This window comes from Theropithecus gelada, chromosome 9 (assembly GCF_003255815.1).
Source record: "Theropithecus gelada isolate Dixy chromosome 9, Tgel_1.0, whole genome shotgun sequence".
NCBI lineage: Eukaryota > Metazoa > Chordata > Mammalia > Primates > Cercopithecidae > Theropithecus > Theropithecus gelada.
This window is the reverse complement of record NC_037677.1, coordinates 89957705-89982363: the sequence shown is the minus strand read 5'-3', so window position 1 is coordinate 89982363 and position 24659 is coordinate 89957705. Positions and strand designations below refer to the sequence as shown.

The following is a 24659-nucleotide window of genomic DNA, read 5'->3' as shown; positions in this document are numbered from 1 at the left end:
TCACTTCCAAAAACAGGTTTAATTGATCAAATCTATTAACTAAAGTGAGCAGAACATCTCTGTTCATTTGTCCTCGAGCTTGTGATTTCCATGAATCTGACTTCAGAAGCAAGTTGCTCCAGAGACTGCATAAGCAGTCACTACTGCTGGTGCTGATTTCCTCACCAGCAACAAAGATTGGCTGAACACCTACTATACGCCAGGCCCTGTGCTGCTGTGCATTCCAGCCACTGGCCCAACCTCCAAGTGGTGGAGTGTCCCTGGGTTCAATCTTTGACTCTGGTTTTCTTTATCTCTCCAAGGGAGGTTTTGTAAAACCATAGGCCTATAAACACCGTTTATAACTCCAAACAATGTGCATCTCCAGGCCCAAGCTCCACATTTCTGCATCCAACTGCCTATTCAATTTGGAAGTCTCACTGGGATTTCAAACTTATGAGCTCCAAATGAAACTCTTGGCTCCCCCACCCCTAATCTTTGCCCAGGCTCCCCCATTTTTGTTGCCTGCTTCACCATCCAACTCACGACAGGCTAAAAAATCAGGGTATTCCCCTTGAACCCTCTCTTTCCCTCGCATTCTATCAATTCCATCCTTTCCATCAATAAATCCTCTTTGTTTTACCTTCCCAAAGTATATTTACAAGTCATTTCTCACAATCCCTCCCTAATGCCACTCACCTCCAAGGTCCCATCCCCTTGTTCCACTTCAGCAGCTGCCCGACTGGTCTCCATTTTCACTCATGCTCCTTAGAGTCTATTCCCTACACGGCAGCCAGGGTAATCTTTGCACACATTTATCAGGTCACGTCAGTCTCCAGTTGCAAACCTCCAGGGGCTTGGAGCACAGAATAAACTCCTAGGCCGTATGTGATCTAGCTCTGCAATTTCTCTGGCCTCATCTGACAGGCCCCAGCTGGGTACCCCTCGTCTCGTCTCAGCATTAAAGGCAGTGCCTAGTGCAGAGGAGGCTCCATCAATAGCCGGCTTACACCACTCTCCCTACAAGCATGTCAGCCTCCTTGCACTAACATCTCTTCTGTGTCCCTTCCCCCTATTCACACAGGTGGCCCTTTCTTGTCACTTACCTTTTGATCCAAATGTCACTCCTCAGGAAGGTCTTCTTAGGCTCCCCCCACCTGATCTAAGTTCCTATCACTGCCATAGCTCCCGCCCCATTTTCTTCACAGTGCTTATTCACTCTGTGATGCTATGCTATTTATTGATTTGTAGCCAGGCGTGGCGGCTCATACCTGTAATCCCAGCTACTTGGGAGGCTGAGGCGGGAGGACTGCTTGAGCCAAGGCATTTGAGGTTTCAGGGAGCCGTGATTGTGCCATTGCACTCCAGCCTGGGCCTTGGAGCAAGACCCTCATCTCAAATATATCTATATATCTGTCTATAGATATAATTTACTGACTTTTATTTAGTTTTTCTATCCCTGACTTGAAGGTAAGCTCCCTGAGAGAGAGCCATGGCTGTCTGGTTCACCACTGAATTCCCAGCACAGAGAACACTGTCTGCCATGGCTGGTGCTTAAGCGGCATCTCTGCTGGATGGATCAGGAGTAAACCACTCCGTGAACTCACTCGCAAACATTTCAGAGTCATCCCACTTTCTCTCTGATTTCATGACACTGATTCTCTTAAAAGGGCCCATGGCATTTTTTATAAATGAAAAAAATAAATAAATAAATAAGTCACCCTTAACTGTTCCTTGGAAATTCTTCAATTGCTCTTGACATCAGTGAATGATCCTAAAGTCTTGTAAGTCCAAGGTAGGGCACAGGGTGGCTGTGACCCTTCAGAGGAGAAATCTGCGTCCTGAATCGGTTCTAAGACTCACTTCAGAAACCACTATGGTGTGGCTTTATATGTAGGAGATGTGATTGCTGAACAGTCATAAATAAATATTTATTAAATTCGATCATATTACAAACACACTAAAAAAGTTCACATTTAAAAGGAACCCATAACAAATCCTTTTTTTTTTTTTTTTTAACGATGGAGTTTCGCTCTTGTTGCCCTGGTTGGAGTGCAATGGCACGATCTTGGCTCACTGCAACCTCTGCCTGCCAGGTTCAAGCGATTCTCCTGGTTCAGCCTACCAAGTAGCTGGGATTACAGGTGCCCACCACCACCCCCAGCTAATTGTTTTTTTTATTTTTAGTAGAGACGGGGGTCTCAACATGTTGGTCAGGTTGGTCTCGAACTCCTGACCTCATGTGATCCACCCATCTCGGCTTCCCAAAGTGCTGGGATTACAGGCATGAACCATCACACCTGGCCAACAGATCCTTTTATAAAGGGAAAATATTGCGAAACTGGATGATCACCCCTTGATTTGCCCATGCTATGGATGTGTATTTGCATAGGTTCATTTTCTTAAAGCAGGGTACACTGATGGAGGGTACTGGAAACGAACTCTGTTTAAAAGCATGCCACAGCTCACCAGGTGTGAGAAACTCTGCCTATAAAGAAAAACTAATTAGCCAGAAATAACTGACAAGTCATTTCTTTTGACAGAGGTGTCTGTTAAAATGGCTCCCTTTTCTGGGAACCAGAAGCAGCAAAAAATTTTCTTCCACTCATTCCTGCACAGTGTCATGTTGTAGAGGATGGGGTTTAGGGCTGAATTAGCAAATGTGAAGGCCACCACCCAGAAGAAGAGGGACGGCCAGATGACCAGGTCTTGCTTGAAGTTCTGGATCAGGATGAGGAGGATGGTGATGATGATGGGGCTCCACATGATGAAGAATGAGACCATGAGCAGGAAGAGGGTGCGGAACAGCCGGAAGTCCTGCTGGGACACGCGGATCTGGTGGCTCTCCGAGTAGGCCAGGCTTACTGTGAGCCTCTTCCTTGATGCCTTTGTGATCTGTGGAAAACCAAAACAGGACTGGAGCCACAGGTGACTGAGGGTTGTTGGGGGTTTTGAGTTAGGGGCCCAGGAGGTGGAATCTGCTATCCCCAAGGCACTGAGGCTGTGTGCCTCTGGGACTTTGCATGCCCAAGCTTAGAATGTGCTGGAGAAACGGGACCCCTGGCCAGACTCCTGAGAAATAAAGCAGAAAATCACTTACCTCGTAAACAGAGTTATGAGGGGAAGTGAAAAGCCTGAATTGGGTGGTCTAGAAGAGGGACATCTTCCCCGTTATTTTTTTAAAAGGTGTGACTCTTTAATTGTTTGCAAGCACAATGTGCTCAGGGTACAAACTCAAACAATGCTATACTGATGGGGAGCAAACGAAGAACATCAGGTCTCCAGCCTTCTGTGCCCTCCATTTCCACCCTGAGAGGTGACCAGCGTAAGTACTTTCCCATATGGCCTTCTGGAAATGCACCACCACCACACACAATATTCCTGGCTGTGGGATTGCAGGCATCTGTTCTTCTGCTGGTACACAGATGGGCCCACACCACGCACCACACTCTGGGCCTTGCTCCTTTTTCACCTAGCAATATATCATGGTGCTCGGGCCACATCTGCACAGAGAAGGCACCTTATTCTTGTTATCTTCTGTAAATGGTGGTTGCAATTTATTCAGCCCCTATTGAGGAGTATTTTATTTCTTTGGCCTTGTTTGGGGAGGTAGCAGCTGAAGTAGCAGTATGCATACTCTTCCCCTCTCTCCCTTTATTAGTCCGTTCTCATGCTGCTATAAGGACATACCCAAGACTGGATAATTTATAAAGGAAAGAGGTTTAATTGACTCATAGTTCTGCGGGGCTGGGGAGGCCTCAGGAAACTTACAATCATGGCAGAAGGGGAAACAAATGTGTCCTTTTCCACATGGTGGCAGGAAGGAGAAGAATGAGAACCAAGCGAAGGGGGAAGACCCTTATAAAACCATCAGATTTTGTGCGAACTTACTATCACGAGAGCAGGTTGGGGGAAACCATCCCCATGATTCAATTACCTCCCACCGGGTTCCTCCCGTGACATATGGGGATTATGGGAACCACAATTCCAGATGAGATTTGGGTGGGGACACAGTCAAACCATATCACTCCCCTACAGGTTGTTGAGTGGGAGATGGCATACCAGTGTGGCAGGCCAGGCAGAAGGGAGCACTGGACCCCACCCTAGGTTCCTTTCCTTTTGCAGGAGCAGGAGAAAATGGATCCTAGTCTTGCCTACAGGCCCCGGAGTCAGGGGGTAAGGAAGGATGAAGTGGTCAGAGGCTGCTCATTTGCTGGAGCAGCTGCTGTCAGGAGCCAACCTGAAAATGAAGCTGAGTGTGTGGGAAGGGTCTTCCCATACCTCGTGGGAGTGGGTGTGGGAAGGGCCCGCCCATGGGTTGGAGTGGGTGCTGCTTGGGAATGATCCCCTCAACAGCAGGGCCTGTTGGCGCCACCACCAGACACAGGGAAATCAGAGGCAATGACCAACAGAGGGGACAACCACCTCATATGGGCAATCATGCAAGTTCCTTGTCCTTGTGGGAGACAAGACCACTGGCAGGGCAGCCCAGCCTCCTTCTCTGTCCTCCTCTCAGCTCCAGCACCACAAACCCACATCCTATGCCTTGGGCAGGGGAAGCTTTGAACTGACTGTGAGACTGACATTGTAAATAACCAAAAAGTGACTGGAAAGCTCTGTAAATCAGACACAGGTGTCATTAAAGGTGCCCCTGCCCCAGCAAGACAGAGGAGCTGGTCAGAGCACTGCTGGTGATGTTTGTGGAAAATGACCATTTTATATTTATGTCCGCTGTTGAGAGGTGGCAACTGGGGGAATGAGCCTCCTCATGCATATCCTTGCACACCTAGGTGAGCATATCGGTAGAATAAATTCCTACCAAGTGGAGCTGCTGGGACCTCTAATATTTTGTATTAATGAGCAGGGCTGGCAGTGAAGCAGAGGCATGGCAGGCAATGAAGGCAGCCCTGGTTATGTGGGCTTAGAAGGGGATTCTGGACTCTTCTTTCAGGAGATCCTACAGGCGTCCCCCAAGACTCCTGAATCTCAAGATGGGGAGTAATTAGAAGGTAATTAACATCATTCACAGTTCAGGCCAGTTTAACTGCAAGATCAGAATGGCTGAAAATATTCCCGTTAGAATACTTGTAACTAGGCCGGGCACGGTGGCTCATGCCTCGAATCCCAGCACTTTGGGAGGCCGAGGCAGGCAGATCACCTGAGGTCAGGGGTTTAAGACAACCCTGGCAACATGGTGAGACCCTGTCTCTACTACAAATACCAAAAAATGAGCTGGGCGTGGTGGTGGGCGCCTGTAATCCCAACTACTCAGGAGGCTGAAGCATGAGAATCGCTTGAACCCAGGAGGTGGAGGTTGCAGTGAGTTGAGATTGCGCTACTGCACTCCAGCCTGGGTGACAGAGTGAGGCCCTGTCTCAAAAAACAAACAAACAAAAAAAAAACTTGTAACTAGCTAATTAAAGGATAGTTGTTTGTTTTATGATTCAATGTGGCTGCTTGCTCTGTGCAGGAGTTTAGGTCCACTTGTTGATAGTGGAGACCAGGGCAATAGATGCTGAGTGAACAGCCTCACAGTCATACGGACCTCTAGCCTTACTGAGGGCTTCCATGTGACCGGCACTGTGCCGCACATTTAATTCTCAATCGTCACATTTAATCTTCACACCTACTCTTTAGATTTGCACTATCATTGTTCCCACTTCCCAGATGAGGAAATTGAATTTCAAGAAATTTAAGAAGCGTGTGGAAGGTCACTCCACTGATAATACAGGGTCAGAGCCCCCATCTCTGAAAATCTAGCTCAGTGGGATTAAATATGAGACAAATCACAGAAGGCTCAAAAGGGATGGCCACACTATTCAGCCCTCCCCTCCCTTCGATGGCTCTGCAGGGTGAAGGTTGCTCAGGAGACACAGGGTACCACCTCGGGCTCAAATGCTGGAGGCTGTATTGGCACATCCAAGTCTGGAAATCACTATGTAGAATCAAAGTTAGAACTTGTGTTCAGGTGAAACCTAGTTAATCTCAGGAACCTGCCTTGGCTGTCAGATCTAGGAGAATCTCAGCTGGGCAGGGTGTCAGGTTGGGCGGGCTGCGGAGGAACTGGCACCGCCTCTGAGTAGGGGTGTCGCTCGAGGCCTAAGCACAGGCTGGGGGCCCACAAGGGCTGATTCTGACGGCAACTTCGTCCCTCTTGCTACTCACACCATCCTAAGAAGGGCAACGATGTACCCAGGGTCCCTGGTGTAGTGTCACAAAAATACTTTTTGATGAGTGATGTTGATGAAGGCTCACATTTATGGAGCACCTACTATGTGCCAGGCCCTTACCTATCACTTAGTTTACCTTTTTAAATTCTCCCAACAATTCTGTGACATATGTGCTGTGATGATCCCCATTTTACAAATGAGGAAGCTGAGGCTCAAAGAGCTTACCAAACTTGCCCAGCAGTACTCAGCTAAGAAGTTGCAGAGGTGGACTGCCAACTTGGCAGCCTGATGCCAGCCCATTCTCTTTATCATAAACTAGTTCTTTCCCACTCTCTACTATCTCCGCCTGTGGGAATCCTTCTGCCTAGCCTTTAACTCCAAACGCTAATGCCAGGAACTCTGAGAAGGATTCGTGTTTCATCTCCCGCCTGGCATCCTGCAGCATTTTGTTTCAGGCACTCATGCGACACTTGCCACATACACTATGTGGTAGATGTCCAGGCATCCTTCTTACCTCTGACCCGAATACGGTTTGGATCTGTGTCCCTACCCAAATCTTATCTTGAATTGTAATTCCCGTAATCCCCACGTGTGGAGGGAGGGACCAGGTGAGAGGTGTTAGGATCATGGGGGCAGTTTCCCCCACGCTGTTCTTGTGATAGTGAATGAGTTCTCATGAGATCTGATGGTTTTATAAGAGTTTTCCCTGCTCCTGCTCACTCTCTTCTCTCTCCTGCCATCACGCAAAGAAGGTCCTTGCTTCCCCTTCTGCCATGATTGCAAGTTTCCTGAGGCCTCCCCAGCCATGTGGAACTGAGTCAACGAAAGCTGTAAATTTTCTGTATGAATTACCCAGTCTTAGGCAGTTCTTTAAAGCAGTGTGAGAACAGACTAACACAGACCCCCACCCGACTGCCGGTTCCTTGGGGGATGGCAGCTGAAGCAAGGCATGCCTGTGTCTTCTGCAGCCCAGAGCCCTAGCAGGGGCCTGACAATGGCTGTGGGTGACAGACAAACAAAGTGGGCTGACTCATGGGCCAAGTGCAAAAGTGAATGGGGTTTTTTAAAATTAATTAATTAATTAATTAATTAATTATTTTTGAGACGGAGTTTCATTCTTGTTGCCCAGGCTGGAGAGCAATGGTGGGATCTCGGTTCACTGCAACCTCCGCCTCCCAGTTCAAGCGATTCTCCTGCCTCAGCCTCCCGAGTAGCTGGGATTACAGGCATGCACCACCACACCCAGCTAATTTTGTATTTTTAGTAGAGATGGAGTTTCTCCATGTTGGTCAGGCTGGTCTTGACCTCCCGACCTCAGGTGATTCGCCTGCCTTGGCCACCCAAAGTGCTGGAGTTACAGGTGTGAGTCACCGCGCCCGACCTGGATCTTTTTTAGCACTGACAGATGCTACTGTCTCCTTCTCTCCACAGTTCCCACCGCTGGTAGGGGGTGAGGAAGAAAATGGGGCTCTATAACCAGATGTGGCTCCTCTCCTCCTCCTCTCCCCATGCTAGATGTCAAGGATAGTTAACATTGATCCAGGATTGCAAATGTCTCCTGCATTGGGCAGAAAGCTTGATGTGCTTTTGGATTAAACTAAATGCTCAATTAACTTTCAAGGATTAATCCTAATCCTCAGAACAAGCCTCTGGGATAGGTTCTGTGGTTGCTGCCGTTTTGGAACTCAGAGGCCCTGAGAAGGGAATTGACTTGCTCGCGGCCTCACAGTGAAGTAGGGGAGTGTACCCCATGCCAGGTGCCAGTGCTCTTCTCCGTTGAGGCACAGTGCCTCAGCAGAGGCGGACAGCTTCTGGGGAATGTGGTCCACGGCCACTGGGTACATGATGAAATGCAAACGCTGGGGGCCCCTTCAGACATTCGGATTGTGTGGGGCTGGGTGGGGCCCAGAAATCTGCAAGTTTCCTAAACTCCCCAGGTGATTCTTGCCCACGAAAGTGTTGCAGCTGCTCATCTAGGACAACAGGCTCCGTCTCAAGTTCCCCCCAGTCCTTTGAAGAGAGACCTTTTTGAGACTCACTGCCTCCACACTCACATGAGCTTCTGAAGATGGTGGGGGAGCCTCCACCCCACCTCACACCCTTCTGCCACCCCATGCCAGCAGACCACTGCTGCCAACATGTGGGGATGGGTAGAGGGTGTTCCTACTGACAACGTTGGGCCCCTGAAGGTTGAGTCTCCTCTGGGGGCTGCTTGGTCAATCAACAGCCTCCCATTCAGAATCACTGGACGGAAGATTCCATCTTTCCAGAGATTCCACCTCCCTTTTCGTGACCAGCATGCAGGCCCCCAAAGCTGGGGAATGCAGGCCAGGCGTGGAGAAAGGGCTTTGTGTTCACTGTCTAACGCCTCGTGTTCTGCAGAAACAGATTTTGTTTCTCAGTTAAGCCCTGAGACAGGCTGAGGGTTTTCCATCTGCAAGCCACAGACTCACTTATTCAACAAATATTTATAAGCCTCTGCTATGTGCTAAGCACTCATAGGTGCTGGACACACAGCAATAAGCAAGGCAGCTCCGCCCACGCTGCTCTTCCATTCTGGTGCCTATGTGGGCAATGAGAGGGGGATCAATAAACATCTACTGTTACAAAAGGGTAGAGGCATCTCAGTTGCCATGGCAACAGTTGCTGGGCGATGACGTCAAGCAAGCCCCAAACAGTGGTTACAACCTGATCTGAAGGCACTTAGGAGTTGCTGGGAGGTTATTCCCTTGGGAAAACTGTTGATTGGAAAAAATCACTGAAGATGTATGGTGTGTCTGAGTAACAAGGAAAGAGGAAGCAGGGAGGGCAGAAGGGTGAATAAGGCCACTGCCTCAAGCACATGAAGCAGCCCCTGAAGGGCGGGCAGTAGGGAAAGAGCCAGGGCGAAGCCTGCTTTGAATTCTTGCCCAGGTCAGAACCAGGAAGGAGGGTGGAGACTTTAGAGCAGGGTTTCCAAAAAGGCATTCCATGGAGCACCAGCGCAGACAGATGCTCTGTGGAGAAAAGGGGGTTCTGTAGTCACGTTTAGCGATGATACCTGTTCTATTACTGTGTGAGAGATCCTCAAAGTATATTGGCATAATAAACATTCTGGGAAGTCCTGCAGCAAAGAATCCCATCTAGCCTATCCCAGCATTTCCCAAACCCTTTCTAACACCTAACATTCCCATGGCACTCTACAGAACATTCTAGAAGACATACTGCTTTAGAGCAGTAGAAGACCAGGGTGATGTGAAAAAGAGACACTTCTCAAGCCTGGAGATGAGACCTGGGTTACAGGAGCTAGTGACAGGTGAGAAGTGGGACTGGAAGGGCTATAGTTATGTATCCCAGGGCTTCAAACAATTTGTGAATTGTCTGTTATTATGCCTAATTAACATTGATGTTCAATTTATTTTACAGAGTTATGTAAAACCAAGCTTCACAGAAAAAGCTTGTACAGAAAAGCTGACTCAGTATCTCTGAGTTAAGTATATCTTCACAGAGGAGGAGCTGCAAACTGAGGCCCTTCCCAGACACTCCATCCACCTGGTATAGATTGCCTGCTTCCAAGTTATCAGCCTGGCAAACTCATGGTACCAAGCGAGGACAAATGTCATAGTCCTCCTGGGAAATGGGCAACAGTGAATTTTGCTAATAAGGTGGAAAGTAATTTTTAAGTGATATTTGGATTAAAATTGTGATTTTTAAAACATTATTATATCTGCTTTTTCATTTTATTGTGTTAATCCAGAGGCATATTTGGCTCCTGCAGAAACTGAGGATCACATTACTTAAGTGACTTGCCCAAGGTCACACAGTGATACAGCCTAGATTAGAACTCCTGTCTTAGGACTCTCTGTTCAGTGATTGTCCCACTGTCCAAGAAGAGACTACCCTATAGACCCTTTCAATGTGATCCAAGGCTTATGCCTCATTCATTCAACAAATATTTATTGAGCACCTACAATGAATGAGTCAGGCTCTGATCTAGGCATAGGAATATAGCAGTGAACAAACAAAAACCTCTGCTCTCATGGAGCTTGCATTGTAGTGGGCAAGACAGATGACTGTCATAAATGGAATATGACAGGTGTAGTAAGTGTTTGAAGAGAAATAAATCAGGATAAGGAATTGGAGATTGATGGGGAGACTTTTTGGTGAAGAACTTTTTGAGTAAAGACTAAATGAAGTGGGGAAGTGGCCCATGCAGAAATCTGGAGAAGAGAGATCCAGGAGAACAAGTGGCAGGTGCAAAGGCCCTGGGACAGAAGTGCACAGTACAGCCTCAAGGCCAATGTGGACACAAGGGAGGGTGAAATATGAAGGTGAGACCACACAGGGCATTAAGGTGAGGATGGTGATAGAATGTAAATTATATATTTGACCTGTTACTCTGTTACTCAGAGTGCCCTTTCACCGCACTGTGAGTCATGACAGCTCTTGCATCCAGGAGCTGTTCTGAGGTCTGTGATGGGGAGAAGTGAAGGTTGGCTGTGGGTTTAGACATAAGGTGCTTCAAGAGTAAACTGCTGTTTAGAGGTGGATTGCTAAGAGGACACCTGCCCCAACTCCTCAGGTCTCATAGAATTTTTCCAGGTAGACCCTGGCCTTGAGAAAAAGATGGGGGTGGGTGGAAAATCATTCCTCCCTCAGCAGGCAGCTGAGAAGCGTGAGGTACGAGTGAAAAGGGGCAGACCACAGCCCTCTTGGCCCCTAAGGAACTCAGGAGTGAGACCTCCAGGAAGGAGATCAAATGCTGCCGCCCCTTCCAGCCAGCCCTGCTCTAGCGCCAATTCCTTGTTCCTGATGTGCTCCAAATCTGGGCTGTTGTTTATTCTCTTGCAAATCTTAGCAGCACCTTTTCCCAGCATGCTCTGAGACAAGGGTGGGAAGAGCAGCCTTGCCTAACAAATCACGACCGTCATAATTTATTCATCGCCTGCGACAGGCAGGCATGGCTCTCCCTGTCCCATCAGTAGCATCTCCTATATGCCTTATGACACCTCTACACTGCTGGCATTATGTTTGCTATTTTGCAGATGAGGAAACCGAAGCCCAGGGATGGTAACTAACCTGGCCAAGGCCACACAGCAAGTAAGTGGCAGATTCAAGACTCAAACCCAGATTGTTAAAATAACACTGTCAAGTCTCTTTGTCTGTCTTCATGGCCTTTTGCTTTTTTTTTTTTTTTTTTTTTTGAGACAGAGTCTCATTTTGTTGCCCAGACTGGAGTGCAGTGGTGCAATCTCGGCTCACTGCAACCTCCTTCTCCTGGGTTCAAGCGATTCTCCTGCCTCAGCCTCCACAGTAGCTGGGATTACAAGTGCCCACCACTACACCAGGCTGAATTTTGCATTATTAGTAGAGACGGGCTTTCACCATGTTGGCAAGGCTGGCCTTGAACTCCTGACTCCAGGTGATCCGCCGACCTCGGCCTCCCAAAGTGCTGGGATTACAGGCGTGAGCCACCACACCTGGCCTGCTCTTCTTTCTTATACCCCTTATTCGTCCCTTACGTTTGTGTAGCATTTAACAGTTTGCAAAGTGTTTGCAAAGTCTCAGTATCTTCTACCTTGTATTCAGTTTCTCTGCTTTCAATATCAGCATCCTTGTTTGTCTCCTCCCTCTTCCCCTTCTATGTCAAAGGTCCTTCTGGATAGAGCATGTGTCTTGCTCGGTTTTAGCCCACCTCCTTTCCCCCAAGCACTGTGCACAGGGTAGTCTGAGGAATTAATGCACTGGGACTCTAGGGTCAGACTGCCTGAATTTAAATCCTGATTGCCACTTACAAGTTGTGTTACCTTGGGTAAGTTACTTACCCTCCCTCTGCCTGGGTTTCTTCATCTGTTATTCTTATTAGAATTAAAGAGTTAGTTCCTGGCATAGGATCAACACTATGTAAATATTTGTTAAATAAGTTCTACATTTATCTTCCTTTTTCTCTCACAAAGTTCTACATTTATCTTCTTTTTTCTCTCATTTTAACTTAATGATAATAGCTAACACTTATATAGCACTATCATATGCCTGGTCCCATCGCAAGCACTGTCCAGACCTTAACTCCAGGCCTGAATCTACCTCCTGCACTTGAACAAGCCCCAGGCTGGGTGTCACTTTAGTGGTCATTGGGTGGGCAAGAGTCTCATGAGTGACATGGAGGGGCCATCTCCCACAGGACCCAGGGATTAGCAGACCTGGATGGAGGTTGGCCTGGCTATGGGTTCTGAGCATCTAAGAAGGTTACAGACCCTCAGGTGCAAAGAAAGGGCCATAAAAGTGACCAGACGGTGAGCAGGCCCTACAGGGCAACACTTCAATGTGCCTACTTGCCAGATGACCCACACATGAGACACTGTAAAACCAAGATTCAACAACTATAAACCTCCACGAGGGTTCAAGGGCTTTGCAGTAAACCTTCTAAAATGGGCATAAACATGAATGCACCCATGCTGTTTGCCTGGGCAGGCAACTTACTCACAAATGGGCTGCCTTAAGAGATATAAAACAGGCTGACTCGTCCTTTTTATGTCCCTGTACATATTTGTTTTGAAGGTAGAGATCATTTCCTGTTTCAGTGCACATTTGAAATGGACATTCCCTGAGGGTGGGTGGAGTAGCGACTAGAAGATAATAGGAGGGACTTCTGGTAATATTCCGTTTCTTGACCTGGGAGCTGCTTTCATGAATGCACTCAGTTAGAGCCTATACCTATGCTCAGTGTGCTTTTTATATATGTGTATAATACTTCAATAAAATGTTTTAAAATGTATGCATTCTCCAGTATTGCAGTGTTTGCGATGGGGAAACAATGGACACAGCCCAAAAGACTATAAAATAAATGAAGTCACATCTGTAGCCACTAAAAATAATGAGCTAGAGATATAGGAATGATGTAGAAAGATGTTAAGATATAATGTTAAGTGAAAAAAAGGAGTTACAGAGCAGAGAGTATTATCTCATATCTGAAAAGAACATTGAACAGTGTCAGATAACCGTTTGACCATTTGAACCTGCAATTTCATGTGGTTCATCAAATACACACACAGTATACAAGACACATAAGCTTGTAAGAAAAATAACCTGAAAAAATACATCTTGAGTTGTTAAGAAGGTAGAGCAAGTTTTCAGTTTCTGTGTTATTTACATTTATGTGTCTCTTTCATTTTAATTTAATTTTTTGTAATGACCTGGTATTACTTTAGTGATGAGCAAAAACATAATCACAAAGATATAACTTAAAAAAAAACACCCTCTCCTTCCTCAGTGCTGTAGACCTGGGCAGTGAATCAAGATTGAGCTTGAACTCTTAGGTGTTCTCCGACCCCAAATTCTAAGATTCTAGCAGAAATAACCCCAAGTCTGAGTGAAGTTCAGTGGTAGCACTTGAAACAAACATACCTGTAAAATTTTGGAGTAACTGATCACAATGACCAGTCCTGGCACCAAGAAGTTCAAAGTAACAAAAGACACGTCCCACGAGATCTCTCCAGCAATGGTGGGCCAAATCAGTGTGCAAATCGAAATTTCCTGGTTACAAAAAGGAAAAGAACATCATGTAAATGCTGACTTCTTATTGGCCTCTGGCTCAGTCTTACTGAGGGTTTCCTGACACTTACGCGGTTGCATTTCCCAGTTACACAACTAGCATGACACTGAACCCCAGAATCCCTCCCACTGCCCACCACAATTCCACTTACAAAGCACTTGCCCCTGACCCTCAGAATAGCCACGGTTGTGTTTCCCGTTCTCCAGGGACAGCAACTGAGCCTCAGGCTTACAGAGTGGTAAGAGTTAGAGTCGGTTCCCAGATGTGGTCTTTCTATTTCCCTGGGCTGACATGCAAAGGGCTTTTGAGCCTTCTCTTCCAAGCCTGCCATTTTACAACAAAGAAAACAGACCCCTGAAAGGTTACAGAGATTGGAAAGGACATGCTATGTAACAAACACATCGAAACAGGAACTAGGTTTCCCTGTAGTCACACTGTGTAAGCCGAAGGCCACAGGGTCTGTGCTAAAGCATTAAGTGTTCATGCTGAGGGTGCTCAGGTGTCTAAAGTGTGTCGAGCTGCGTCAACCTGGCCGTCTAGAGCCCCAAGGCAAAGATCAGCCTCCACTCACAGACAGTTCAAGATGTAAAACCAATGGAATATGGCAGAAGAGTGTGAAGGTTCGTGATCTTGCTGCTATCACTAGGTTGTATTGATTCAAATGTTTAACACTAACTGCGAGAACTGAAACATATGGAGACCTTACTGAATAGTTACAAATAGTTTCTGCAACAATTTCATCCAATGAATAAATAGGCCAATGAAAACAGACATATATCTGTGTGTGTGTGTGTGTGTGTATACTAACTCCCCACATATAAAATTCCTATGCCCAATTGACTACAGAAACAAAACTGTTTAGAAAACAAGTGGCCCTAACACATGCATATAGAACAGATTTTTAAGAGCACATGCTGTGTAAAAAGACCACGTTACTGATTTTGAAGGGCCAAGGCATCTTAACCAATGTCTAGGAGTAGCATTAGCATCCGAAATACCATTCATTCATTCATTCACTTGACCAATAGTCATTGAATGCTCTACTAGGCCAAAAGCAGAGAATTTTTAACAGTGAATCAAGACTGGGCTGGTGTGAACACATGGTAGGGGGAAGTTTATTAAAGCTTCACACATTTCAGTAATTGGAAAGAAACCTGCTTTTTTTTTTTTTTTTTTTTTTTTTTTTTTCAGAGTTTCCCTTTTTTGCCAGTCTGGAGGTCTAGAGTGCAGTGGCGTGATCTCGGCTCACTGCAACCTCCGCCTCCGGGTTCAAGTGATTCTCCTGCTTCGCCTCAGCCTCCCGAGTAGCTGGGACCACAGGCGTGCTCCACCATGACCAGCTAATTTTTTTTTGTATTTTTTAGTAGACAAGGGGTTTCACCATGTTAGCCAGAATAATCTCGATTTCCTGACCTTGTGATCTACCTGCCTTGGCCCCCCAGAGTGCTGTGATTACAGCCACCATACCTGGCCAGAAACCTGTTTCTTTCAAGGATCTTCTGATTACTGGCATGAGGCTACCACTGCTCTCTAGAACACCCACACCACCCTCTTTTGTACTCAGGCTTCTGCCCACTATGGACCCCTCGTTCCAAGACAACAGTAGCAATACATATGAGCAGATACGCTAAAGCACCAATCGGAAGAAATGGATTCCAGCCCTGAATGTGACTTGGTCTCTAATTCCTGTTCCTGCGATGCAAAAATTTTAAGGGACAGTAGAAAAACAGAGGACGCCCAGAAGCTTTTCTTAAGACCCCCAACTCTTTCCAAAAGCCTTTTCCAGAATGTCTGCCAAAATCTCTCCAGGGTTAGCAAGACTTTTGTGGAGGATATAATGATAGAGCAAGGTGTTCTCTCTACAGTAGGAATGAAAGAAAAAAAGCAGGTCCCTAAACCATGTGTTTCTCTGATCCCAATGTGTTGAAGAGAATGTATATGTGTAAATGAGTATATAGCCATCCAACACACACACTCTTTTGCACATACACTCACATGCTTGCATGCACAGAAAAAAACATGGACGGATACAATCCAGAAAGTGAAGTGTCTATTTCTAGGCGGGACTCTCAAATTGTTTTTATTCTTGTGGCTTATCTGAATTTCCTAATTTTCCATGATGTGCCTGTATTACTTTTATAAAAGAAAAAAGTTGATTTATAAGTGAAATGATGATCATACATGAAACACAGACCACCATGATAGTTCTGCCAACTTGACCAGCTATTTTTCTACAGAGACAATGAACCTGTCCCAGGAAGCTCCCAAATGCCGTGACTTTAATAAAGACATTCTCTCACCTTTTGATTTGTGGCTATTGCTCAGGGCAGGAAGTGTGATAAGGAAGTAAGATAAGAACTCTGCCCAACACCCTCACACGTGAATTGAGAGGCAGTGCAACTGACTTGGGGGCCTAAATGATGGATTGGTATTTCTTTAGAAGGTTTTATATGGTATTGTTGACTAAATGCACTGTCTGGTCTCATTAAAAAATAAAATAACAGGTGCCATGCCCACAGAGATCCAAGTTGGTGTCATAAGTTGGTTTCTGTGGGAAAATCCATTTGGTTTAAGTCGTTTTGATTCTAGATATTCTCCCGCAGGCTGTGACAGGTAGAGGAGTTAGGCAGTATGTCAAATCTGTAAGGTGGAGGTGTGAGTCTTATATTCTCTGTACTTTTTCTGCACATGTGAAATGTCTCCTGATTTTAAAAAGGGAACTTGGAAAACAAAAGTGGCAGGTCTGCCTTGTTACTGAGTTACAGAAGCGGAATTGGCAGAGTCAACAATAGTCTTCTTTAATTCATTTGCTCAACCACCCGACTCCAGACATGGTGGCTGACCACAGCGAAGCCACGGTGAGGAAGAGCAAGGCGCTGGCCCTATCCTCCAGCAGTGAGGGAGGCAGAGAAGCACTAGGACACTTCAGGACAGGACAAGCAGCTGGAAGTGCCCAGAGAGCTTCAGAGGACCAGAGAGGGCAGAGCCACCTAGGAAGGGCTGTTTCTGCTATGCCTGGAAGGACCGCAGCCAGGGGCATAGAGAGGCCGGAGCTCAGGTGTCAGACCAGAATTCTGGAATGAAATGGGAGGCCACTCACGGTGAAGGGATAAGTGTGACTTGGATCCCCCAAATGTGTTCTGCCTCATCCCAGTCTCCACTTCTCCCTGGCTATCTCACCCATTTCCACGGCTCCTTTTGCAGATAAGGCTCCAATCTACTCTTTTCAGCTCCGTGCTTTCCTGAACCCCAGACTCACCCAGTAGCCATGAGGACATCTCAGCAGGACGCCTGGACATCTCAGCAGGAGGCCTCATAGGCACACTAAGCTTTGAAGGTCCCATCCCCAAATGGTTCCACCTGATTCCCGCACTTCCCGAATCAGGGCACAAGGCCGCCATTCTCCAAGCTGCCAGAAACCGTAGCACTGGCCTTCTGCCCACCTCCTCCTCCCCACTCAGAAGGAATCTCTAAGCTCCTCCTTCATCGCCATTGACTCACCCACCTATCGCATTTTCACTGACCTGCCCCCAACCCTTACCAAGACCAGGCCATCACCACTAAGTTCAAACTTCCTACCAGGACGACTCTGGCCCTTCTCCCTCTCCTCTGCCAACCCTTCTAGCACTGTCTTTTGCCCCCACTGAACCCCACGCTGTACACATGCGTGGTGGAGAACCCCTTGCAAGTTTCAGAACAGCACTCACTGTTCCTTTGGCCTCCACGTGGACTCTCCTCTGCCTATAATGCCCTCCTGGTCTCCATCCCCTTGCCTGGCTTACTTCCTCTCATCTTCACACTCACTGGGGACACCGTCGTCTCCCAATAGCTTCCTGGACTCCCCACACCCAGCAGAGACCCTTCCACAGCTCTCCACAGCTTGTGCAATCATCCCCTTCCCTGTCTGGAGCCCCCACTGAAGTGTGTTACTAAGGGTGGGGACCACGCCTGCCTTTTTCCAGCCAGCATCCCAGCACCTAGAATTCTGACTAATACATATTAGGTGTTCAGGACAAAATTGCCAAACGAGATTTTCTAAGGAGACTCCCCTTGTGGATGGGGACATCTGTCCACAGGCACCGGAAATGCTGACCCTCCCCACACTGGCTGACTTACTTGCAAACACTGCCTATTTGCAGATCAGTTTCAGCTGTTTGTTCGAGCTGTTTGCCTATCAGTCCCTCTGATGATTCTTCCTGCAGTACCTCTGGAGACCCTTGACAAATCCTTGTTCCTATGCCTTACCTCTGCCATCAACATGGAAGACTTCAAGATCATTTTAAGAACCTAGGAGTCCTAGTTGGATGTTTCCTCTTCTATCAGCTACCCAGCAAAAAAGAGAAAATATCAACACAACAGATGCTTCCTTTCTTATATTTTAAAAGTATTCTCTAATCGTAACGAAGGCAAGCAAACTGTGTTTGTTTCCTCAGACAATCCACACTCGGCAGAGACACGTGAACGTTCACATGACTAGCCTGGTATTAAATTAGGGTAGGGTGGGGCAGTGGGATCAAGTGCCCCAAGGAAGTATAAACCCAAGGGTGATGGCATCCAGAGGGACCCAAAACAGTGGGGCTACATTCTGGTTCCATCTTTTGCCATTCTGTGACTTTAGGGATTTCCTCTTTTAGAATAAACAAAAGAATATGGGGTGGGGTGACTGTGAGGACCACATTAGGCCAGAATCTAGGACCATCTGTGTGCTTCTCCTTGAAGAGACGGAGGCGGATTTACATGATTTGTGGCAGGGGCAAGAGGGGAAGGGTGCTCAGTAAATGTTTGCAGAATGAATGGGCAGCACATTCTGGCCAGGACAGACAGTCTTCTCCACCTGCCGATGTGGGTCACCACCCAGCCAGGGCCACAGCACACACAGGCTGGAATCCTGTTGAGGCAGAGTGAGCTGACCTGGCTGAGATGTCAACGTTGCTAGGATGTTGACACCCTCTTAAAATGGCAGTCTGTTATTTTACAGCAATCAGAAGAATTATACTGTTTGAAGAATGTTTAAAACGTTTATGCTCAAAGATAAGGACACTAATAATGGCTAGCAATTCTTATGCGCTTAACTGTGTATGCACCAGGTGTTGGCCCATTTACTGAATATGAGTGCCCTTGACGATCCAGTAAGGTTGGTTGATACTATAATTATGCCCATTTTGCAGAAGAGGAAAGTGAGGTACTAAGAGGTTAGACAGCTTGGATTCTGTCACAAAGCTCCCAAATGGCAGAGATGGGATTTAAACAGAACGTTTGACTCCAAAGCCCACTCCAAATACCAAGTTGTCTCACATTTCTAGGATGTTTATCCCCTCATCTTCTCTTCAGGGGAGTTTTAGAGTCTGATTACCATGAACTACTGGGCACCCACAGCCCACATGGACGAGAGATTGAGTTTCTGTTTCAGGAGGGCTCTCAGGTCGGAGAAGCTCTAAGGGGCAGTTTCCTTGGCCAACGCTCCTTGAGGGGAGAGAGCCAGCATCTGCTTAGGCTTGGTTGATTCTCTCAGTGTGTGGTTTGGGTTAGGAAAATATCCCCCATCCAAAACATCCATATTTAGTCTCCAAGTGGGATGGGGCAGGCAGAATCCACAAGCAGAAAGCTGGGAATATGGCGATTGAGAAAACAAGCCTTTGCTAATTTTAAATGTGAGACTCAGTCAGTCTAGACCAGATCCTCCTGTTGCTTTTTTTTTTTTTTTTAATGACTACACTCCTCCTTTTTTTTCTCTCATTCTTTTCAACTTATTTCTTCAACTGCTGAACCTATAAAATGGGATGTTTCCTATGTGTTCAGGCAACAACCCTTAAGAAACTGGGGTTTTTCTGTTTGTTGGGTTCCTGGGCAGGTAGGTGCGAAAGTGTGTGTGTGTGTGTGTGTGTGTGTGTGTGTGTGTGTGTGTGTGTGTAAGAGAGAGAGAGAGAGAGAGAGAGATGGGGTGGGTGCAGCAGACAGGTAGGAAAGAAGACAAAGAAGATGGAGAGCCAGAAAAGATTGTCCCATTTTTAAAATTAAAAAAAAATTTTTTTTTTTTGAGATTGAGTCTTGCTTTGCTAGCCAGGCTGGAGTGCAGTGGTACCATCTCAGCTCACTGCAACCTCCACCTTCTGGTTCAAGCAATGCTCATGCCTCAGCCTCCCTTGTACCTGGGACTACAGGTGCATGCCACCACACCCAGCTAATTTTTGTATTTTTAATAGAGACAGGGTTTCACTACATTGGCCAGGCTTGTCTCCAATTCCTGACCTCAAGTGATCCGCCCATCTCAGCCTCCCGAAGTGCTGGGATTACAGGTGTGAGCCACTGCGCCCAGGGATTTTTTTTTTTTTTTAATTTCAAGCTTTCCCACCTTACCTCTACTAATTTCAGTGAGTAGGGCTCCTGTGGGTAACTAACTCACCTGGCCCCCAGTGCACACCGCAGGTTCATTCTCTCCCAGTGGCTTTGCCCAAATCCCTCAGCAAAGGCTCTTAAAACCAAGGAAGTATTTCAACATTAAAACAAGGGAGGTCTGTGTGCCCAGGCATCACAACACTGACCTCCACGGAAGCACCTTGCAGCGCAACTGTGACCACTCTGGAAGCACCACAGAGGGCTCTACCCACACCCAGATTCCCTAACAGGGGTACAGCACTAAGTGGCCAAGACACGGAAGGCCCTCGCCTATGCCAAGGCCTTCTCACCCAAACAGTCGCCTGTGTCCCTGTCAGCACACAACTTTAGTCTGGGCTTTGGCTGGGAAGTGACAAGAGTCTTATTTTTTAATGTCATTTGCCAATTAATTAGGATTATACTTGAAATCATTGAAAAAAGGGAGAGGCACAAAATACACATCAGAAAACTTAAGATACCTTCAAGATACATTCTACCTGGTCTTTCATTCCCTGAACATCATTTTCTCCCGTAAGAAAGAACATGAGGTGAAATACCTCAAGTTCTATGAGAAATATACAAGTACTATAACTCGTTGAGAGAATAACTTATAAAAAAAATCAAAGAAACTGACGGCAGAAGCCCAGCCCCCACCTGATCCATGCTTTCAGAGGCATCTGCGTGGCCCACCTTGATTCTCAGGTGTGTGTGGGCTAAGAGCAAGCCTGCCCACTAAGCTGCAGCCCGTGGTCTGCCTGTAAATGGCACCCACCTGCTCAGCTAATCCTGGCTTCTCTGGGCCCCTCTTGAGTGGACATGGCCACAAGCTTGCATGTTATTTGATCAAGTGCCACAGGCTTAATGGGACTCCTGCCCGTTAATCATTCAAGGCCATAAACGAACAAACACTTCACAATGTATTTCACACAAGCATTAGAAACAAGTATTTTAAGTTTATGTTTAAAAAAAAAAAAAAAAACTCGCACAGGATACAGGAGGCAGACTCCATCCATCCTACCCCACCCCCTCCATAAAGGGCTGTGTGAGAGACAGGTCTGGGAAAACCCCCAGAGAAGCACCACCTCTCTGTTCCAGGCTCTGGAGGGTCACACACCCAGGGGTGTCCCTGGTGGGCTGTGTGTATCTCCATCACTGAGCCTTCCCCTGGTGACATGTAATTTCTCCCTCCCTACTCCCCTCTCTGACCACTTAGAAGGTCCCTCCTTGGGACTGTGATTCCTGTTTGTGTCACGATTACTCAGGGCACCCCATACTCAGTCCTACGTGGAGAGGGAGCTTAAGGGCAGGGGATTCCGGGCCGGAAAACCAGCGACCCCGGTAGGGAAGGGGAGACCAAGAACCAGCCACGGCAGACGCTCCTGGAGGCTGAGCCCCCAGCGCACAGACCCAGGTCCTTTCCCTGTCTCTCTCTGCGAGGCACGGAGAACCAAACACACTGGGAAGACAGCCAGACAGCGGCCACTGTCCTCCACCGCGACGCCGCGTCTAAGTCTACTCTCCCGGGTGGATTTCGGCGCACGAACCCTGCAACCACGGGACAAAGCGGCAGAAGAAAAAGACCCGAGCTCGGGATTCCGGACCGCAGGACTCGAGGGGACCCGAGCCAATGTCCTGCACTATCCACAGAACCTTATTCAGATGGTGGTCACTCCCACCCCCCACCATGACCTAATAATGACAACTATGGACCCGCTACGCAAAACAGAGCTCGTCGGCCCAGCCTTTGTAATCTGCACATTTCAGGCGCCCAGGACACCTTAAAGGTCTAGTGTAATCCTTCCGTTGTGCAGCTGAAAAATACTGAAGACCCCGGAAGGGAATTCCGTCACAAGTCCCCTAAAGACAGCATTCCATCCGGGGTCCCTAGGTCACACGCGCCTGCCCACGCGCTTTCAAAGCAGGACCATAACCCAACCCTGGACAGGAGCCCAACTGCTCCTTGAATTACCGATAAACTTCTGGAAGGAGCCCAACTCCTCCTCGAATTACGGGTAAAATACTCTGGGCAAGTTATTATACACTTCGGTGTGCCTCTGCTTCTCATCTGTGAAATGGGCGTGATAATAACAGTATTGTAACACCTGGCGAGGAATCATGATTCAATACAAAGTGATTGGCCACCCTGCACCCCCAAAGTTCCGTCTCGCTCCTAAACTACTCGTTAATTAACCTCGGAACAGTCATTGCATTTAGCAAGAATTTGGGGGACTCCACTTTCATCATTTAGGAGGGCGTGTGCACAGCGTTGTAGTGAGATTTAAGAGATTAAACTTCACAGAGATGGGCACAAGGTTTGGCACAACGATTAAGTGCAATAAATGGCTATTGTTGTTCATCAGCCTCATCCCAGCTTCCGTCAGGGCCCCGCTTCCCAGCCTGCGCAGGACACCTGCCCGGCACGCACAGAGGGGAGCTCACCTGGTCTGCGCCGGGGAGCCGTTGCGGCACGACTCGGAAGAAGACGCAGAGAGGCAGAGCGGCGACCGCCGAGTAGCCCCAGATAAGCGCCAGCAGCACTGCCCGCGCCCGCCGCCCAGGACCCCTCACGCCGCGCTGCAGGTGCACGATGCACACCATGCGCTCTAGGCTGACCGCGGCCAGCGTGAGGATGGTGACGCCGCCGCTCAGGGTCATCACGTAGAAGAGCAGGTGGCAGGCAACGGGGCCCAGCAGCCATGCCTCGGTCCAGCGCACGGCCAGCACCAGAGGGATCGCACTGATGAAGAGCAGGTCGGCGCAGAAGAGGTTGAGCACCAGGCAAGCAGTCGTGCCGCGGCGTCGTCGGCGCGCCACCAGCACCAGGGCGCACACGTTGCCCAGCAGCGACACTGCAAAGATGAGCGCCAGCACGGTTGTCTCCACTGCGGCCAGCAGTAGCCGGTGGTCACCCTTGACGTCGGAGAAGAAGGAGAAGCGGGTGCGGTTGGCTTGCTCCAGGCTGCGCAAGGGCGCGTCGCCCGCTGCCCGTGCGCATTCAGGGGACATTCCCGGCGCCTGGCGGCCCGCAGCGGTCTGAGAGAGTGCTCATCTGGGAGACTACTGAGTGCCAAGGCGGGGAAAGAGGGAGGGAGGCGGTTGCGAAATCTCACCTCTGGCCCCCTCCCTTCTGAGGAGCGCTAGCGCTGGGTGCAGGGAGCTGCGCCCGGGGCGCGCGGGAACGAGGAAGTGCCCGACAACACTGGCTGCAAACAACACAGCTGGGCGGGGAGGTGGCGGCCTAGCCGGAAGCCTCGCGCCCTCTGGCCATTTTAAAGTGTACTCAGAAGCCAGAAAATTCACTTAGCGAATTCCTCGAGCCCCCGCAGGGCCTGCCTAACCTCCTTCATCCTTCAGGGACACTGGATGTGCGAAGCCTTGTGTGAACGGATTTAGCTAAAATTGATTTAAAAGTGTCAGAGCTGGCCTTTGGAGATTATTTTGGCCTGTGTCGTTCAGATTTTACTAAAGAAACTCCATGGGTCTGGAGGTAGATCCTAAAGCAACTTGTAATGAGTCCATATTTTTTGTGGGGGAGAGAGGTAGTGGAGATCTTTTATCACTACTTAATAACAGATCTTTAGGTGGATTATCTACTCCCTCTACCCCAGATTTTTAATCTATAAAATGGGAATAATAATACCTCATTAGGTTATTGTGAGGCTCACCTAGAGTTTGGCACACTTGGCACACAGTAATTACTCATTAAATGTTATCAAATGTTATTGTAACTAAAATGCATATATATTTTGCATTCTGAACAATGACATAAAATGCTTTCTTGTAAAAAGGGTGAGTCCTTCCAAATTTTTTAATAAACTTGCCATCCCGGGAAGACAGATATTTCAAGGCCAGATACACACACAAGCTATGAATGTGCCCCAGGTGCCACAGTCTGAGGAGCACTGGGCAATCCAGTCCTGTTAGAGATAAGGAAACTGAGGCCCAGCCAGAGTGACTTGTCTAAGCTGTCCTCTGGTTAGTAATGAAAGTCAGTCACCTGTCCCCGTCCCACGTATTTCCATCACACCACTGCAGTCTGGTTTTCTGTAAATGAGGAAGCTGGAGATGGAAAAGTATGCCTGTGGCCTAAGATCCAGTGGCCACTTCCCCAACCAGCCACCCTCCTACCACCCACACCTTCACCCCCCTCTCCCCTCTGCCATATTATCAGGCCTCTCCCAGTTGCCCATTCTGTCTTCTAATTGTCTTTCTTAAGATTGGATCTTAAGAAATCTAAGTACTGACTGGGCGCAGTAGCTCTCATGCCTGAAATCTCAGCACTTTGGGAGGCTGAGGCGGGTGGATCACTTGAGGTCAGGAGCTCCAGATCAGCCATGGCCAACATGGTGAAACACTGTTTCTACTAAAAATACAAAAATTAGCTGGGCGTGGTGGTGGGTACTTGTAATCCCAGCTACTTGGGAGGCTGAGGCAGGAGAATTGCTTGAAACCAGGAGGTGGAGGTTGCGGTGAGTCAAGATCACGCCACTGCACTCCAGCCTGGGTGACAGAGCGAGACTGTCTCAAAAAAAAAAAAAAAGAAAAGAAACCTAAGTACTTCAGGCTGGTTGCGTCAGTCGCAAGTACTGTCTGGGGAGGGGGTC

At 47.8% G+C, this 24659-nt stretch overlaps 1 protein-coding gene across 2 annotated transcripts; it reads right to left on the bottom strand.

Annotated features, from left to right (window-relative positions):
* Positions 1-23117, bottom strand: FFAR4 (free fatty acid receptor 4). 2 transcript variants are annotated; one of them, XM_025397548.1, is made up of 4 exons: positions 22495-23117; positions 13533-13661; positions 10552-10599; positions 1-2874 (listed from the first exon to the last, which is right to left on the bottom strand). In XM_025397548.1, exons 1-4 carry the CDS (start codon positions 23059-23061, stop codon positions 2485-2487), a joined length of 1134 nt encoding a protein of 377 aa, XP_025253333.1. In that variant the 5' UTR covers positions 23062-23117; the 3' UTR covers positions 1-2484. The 2 variants fall into 2 exon arrangements, with proteins under 2 accessions (XP_025253333.1, XP_025253334.1); XM_025397549.1 differs by lacking the exon at positions 10552-10599.
* Positions 23118-24659: the final 1542 nt, after the last annotated feature.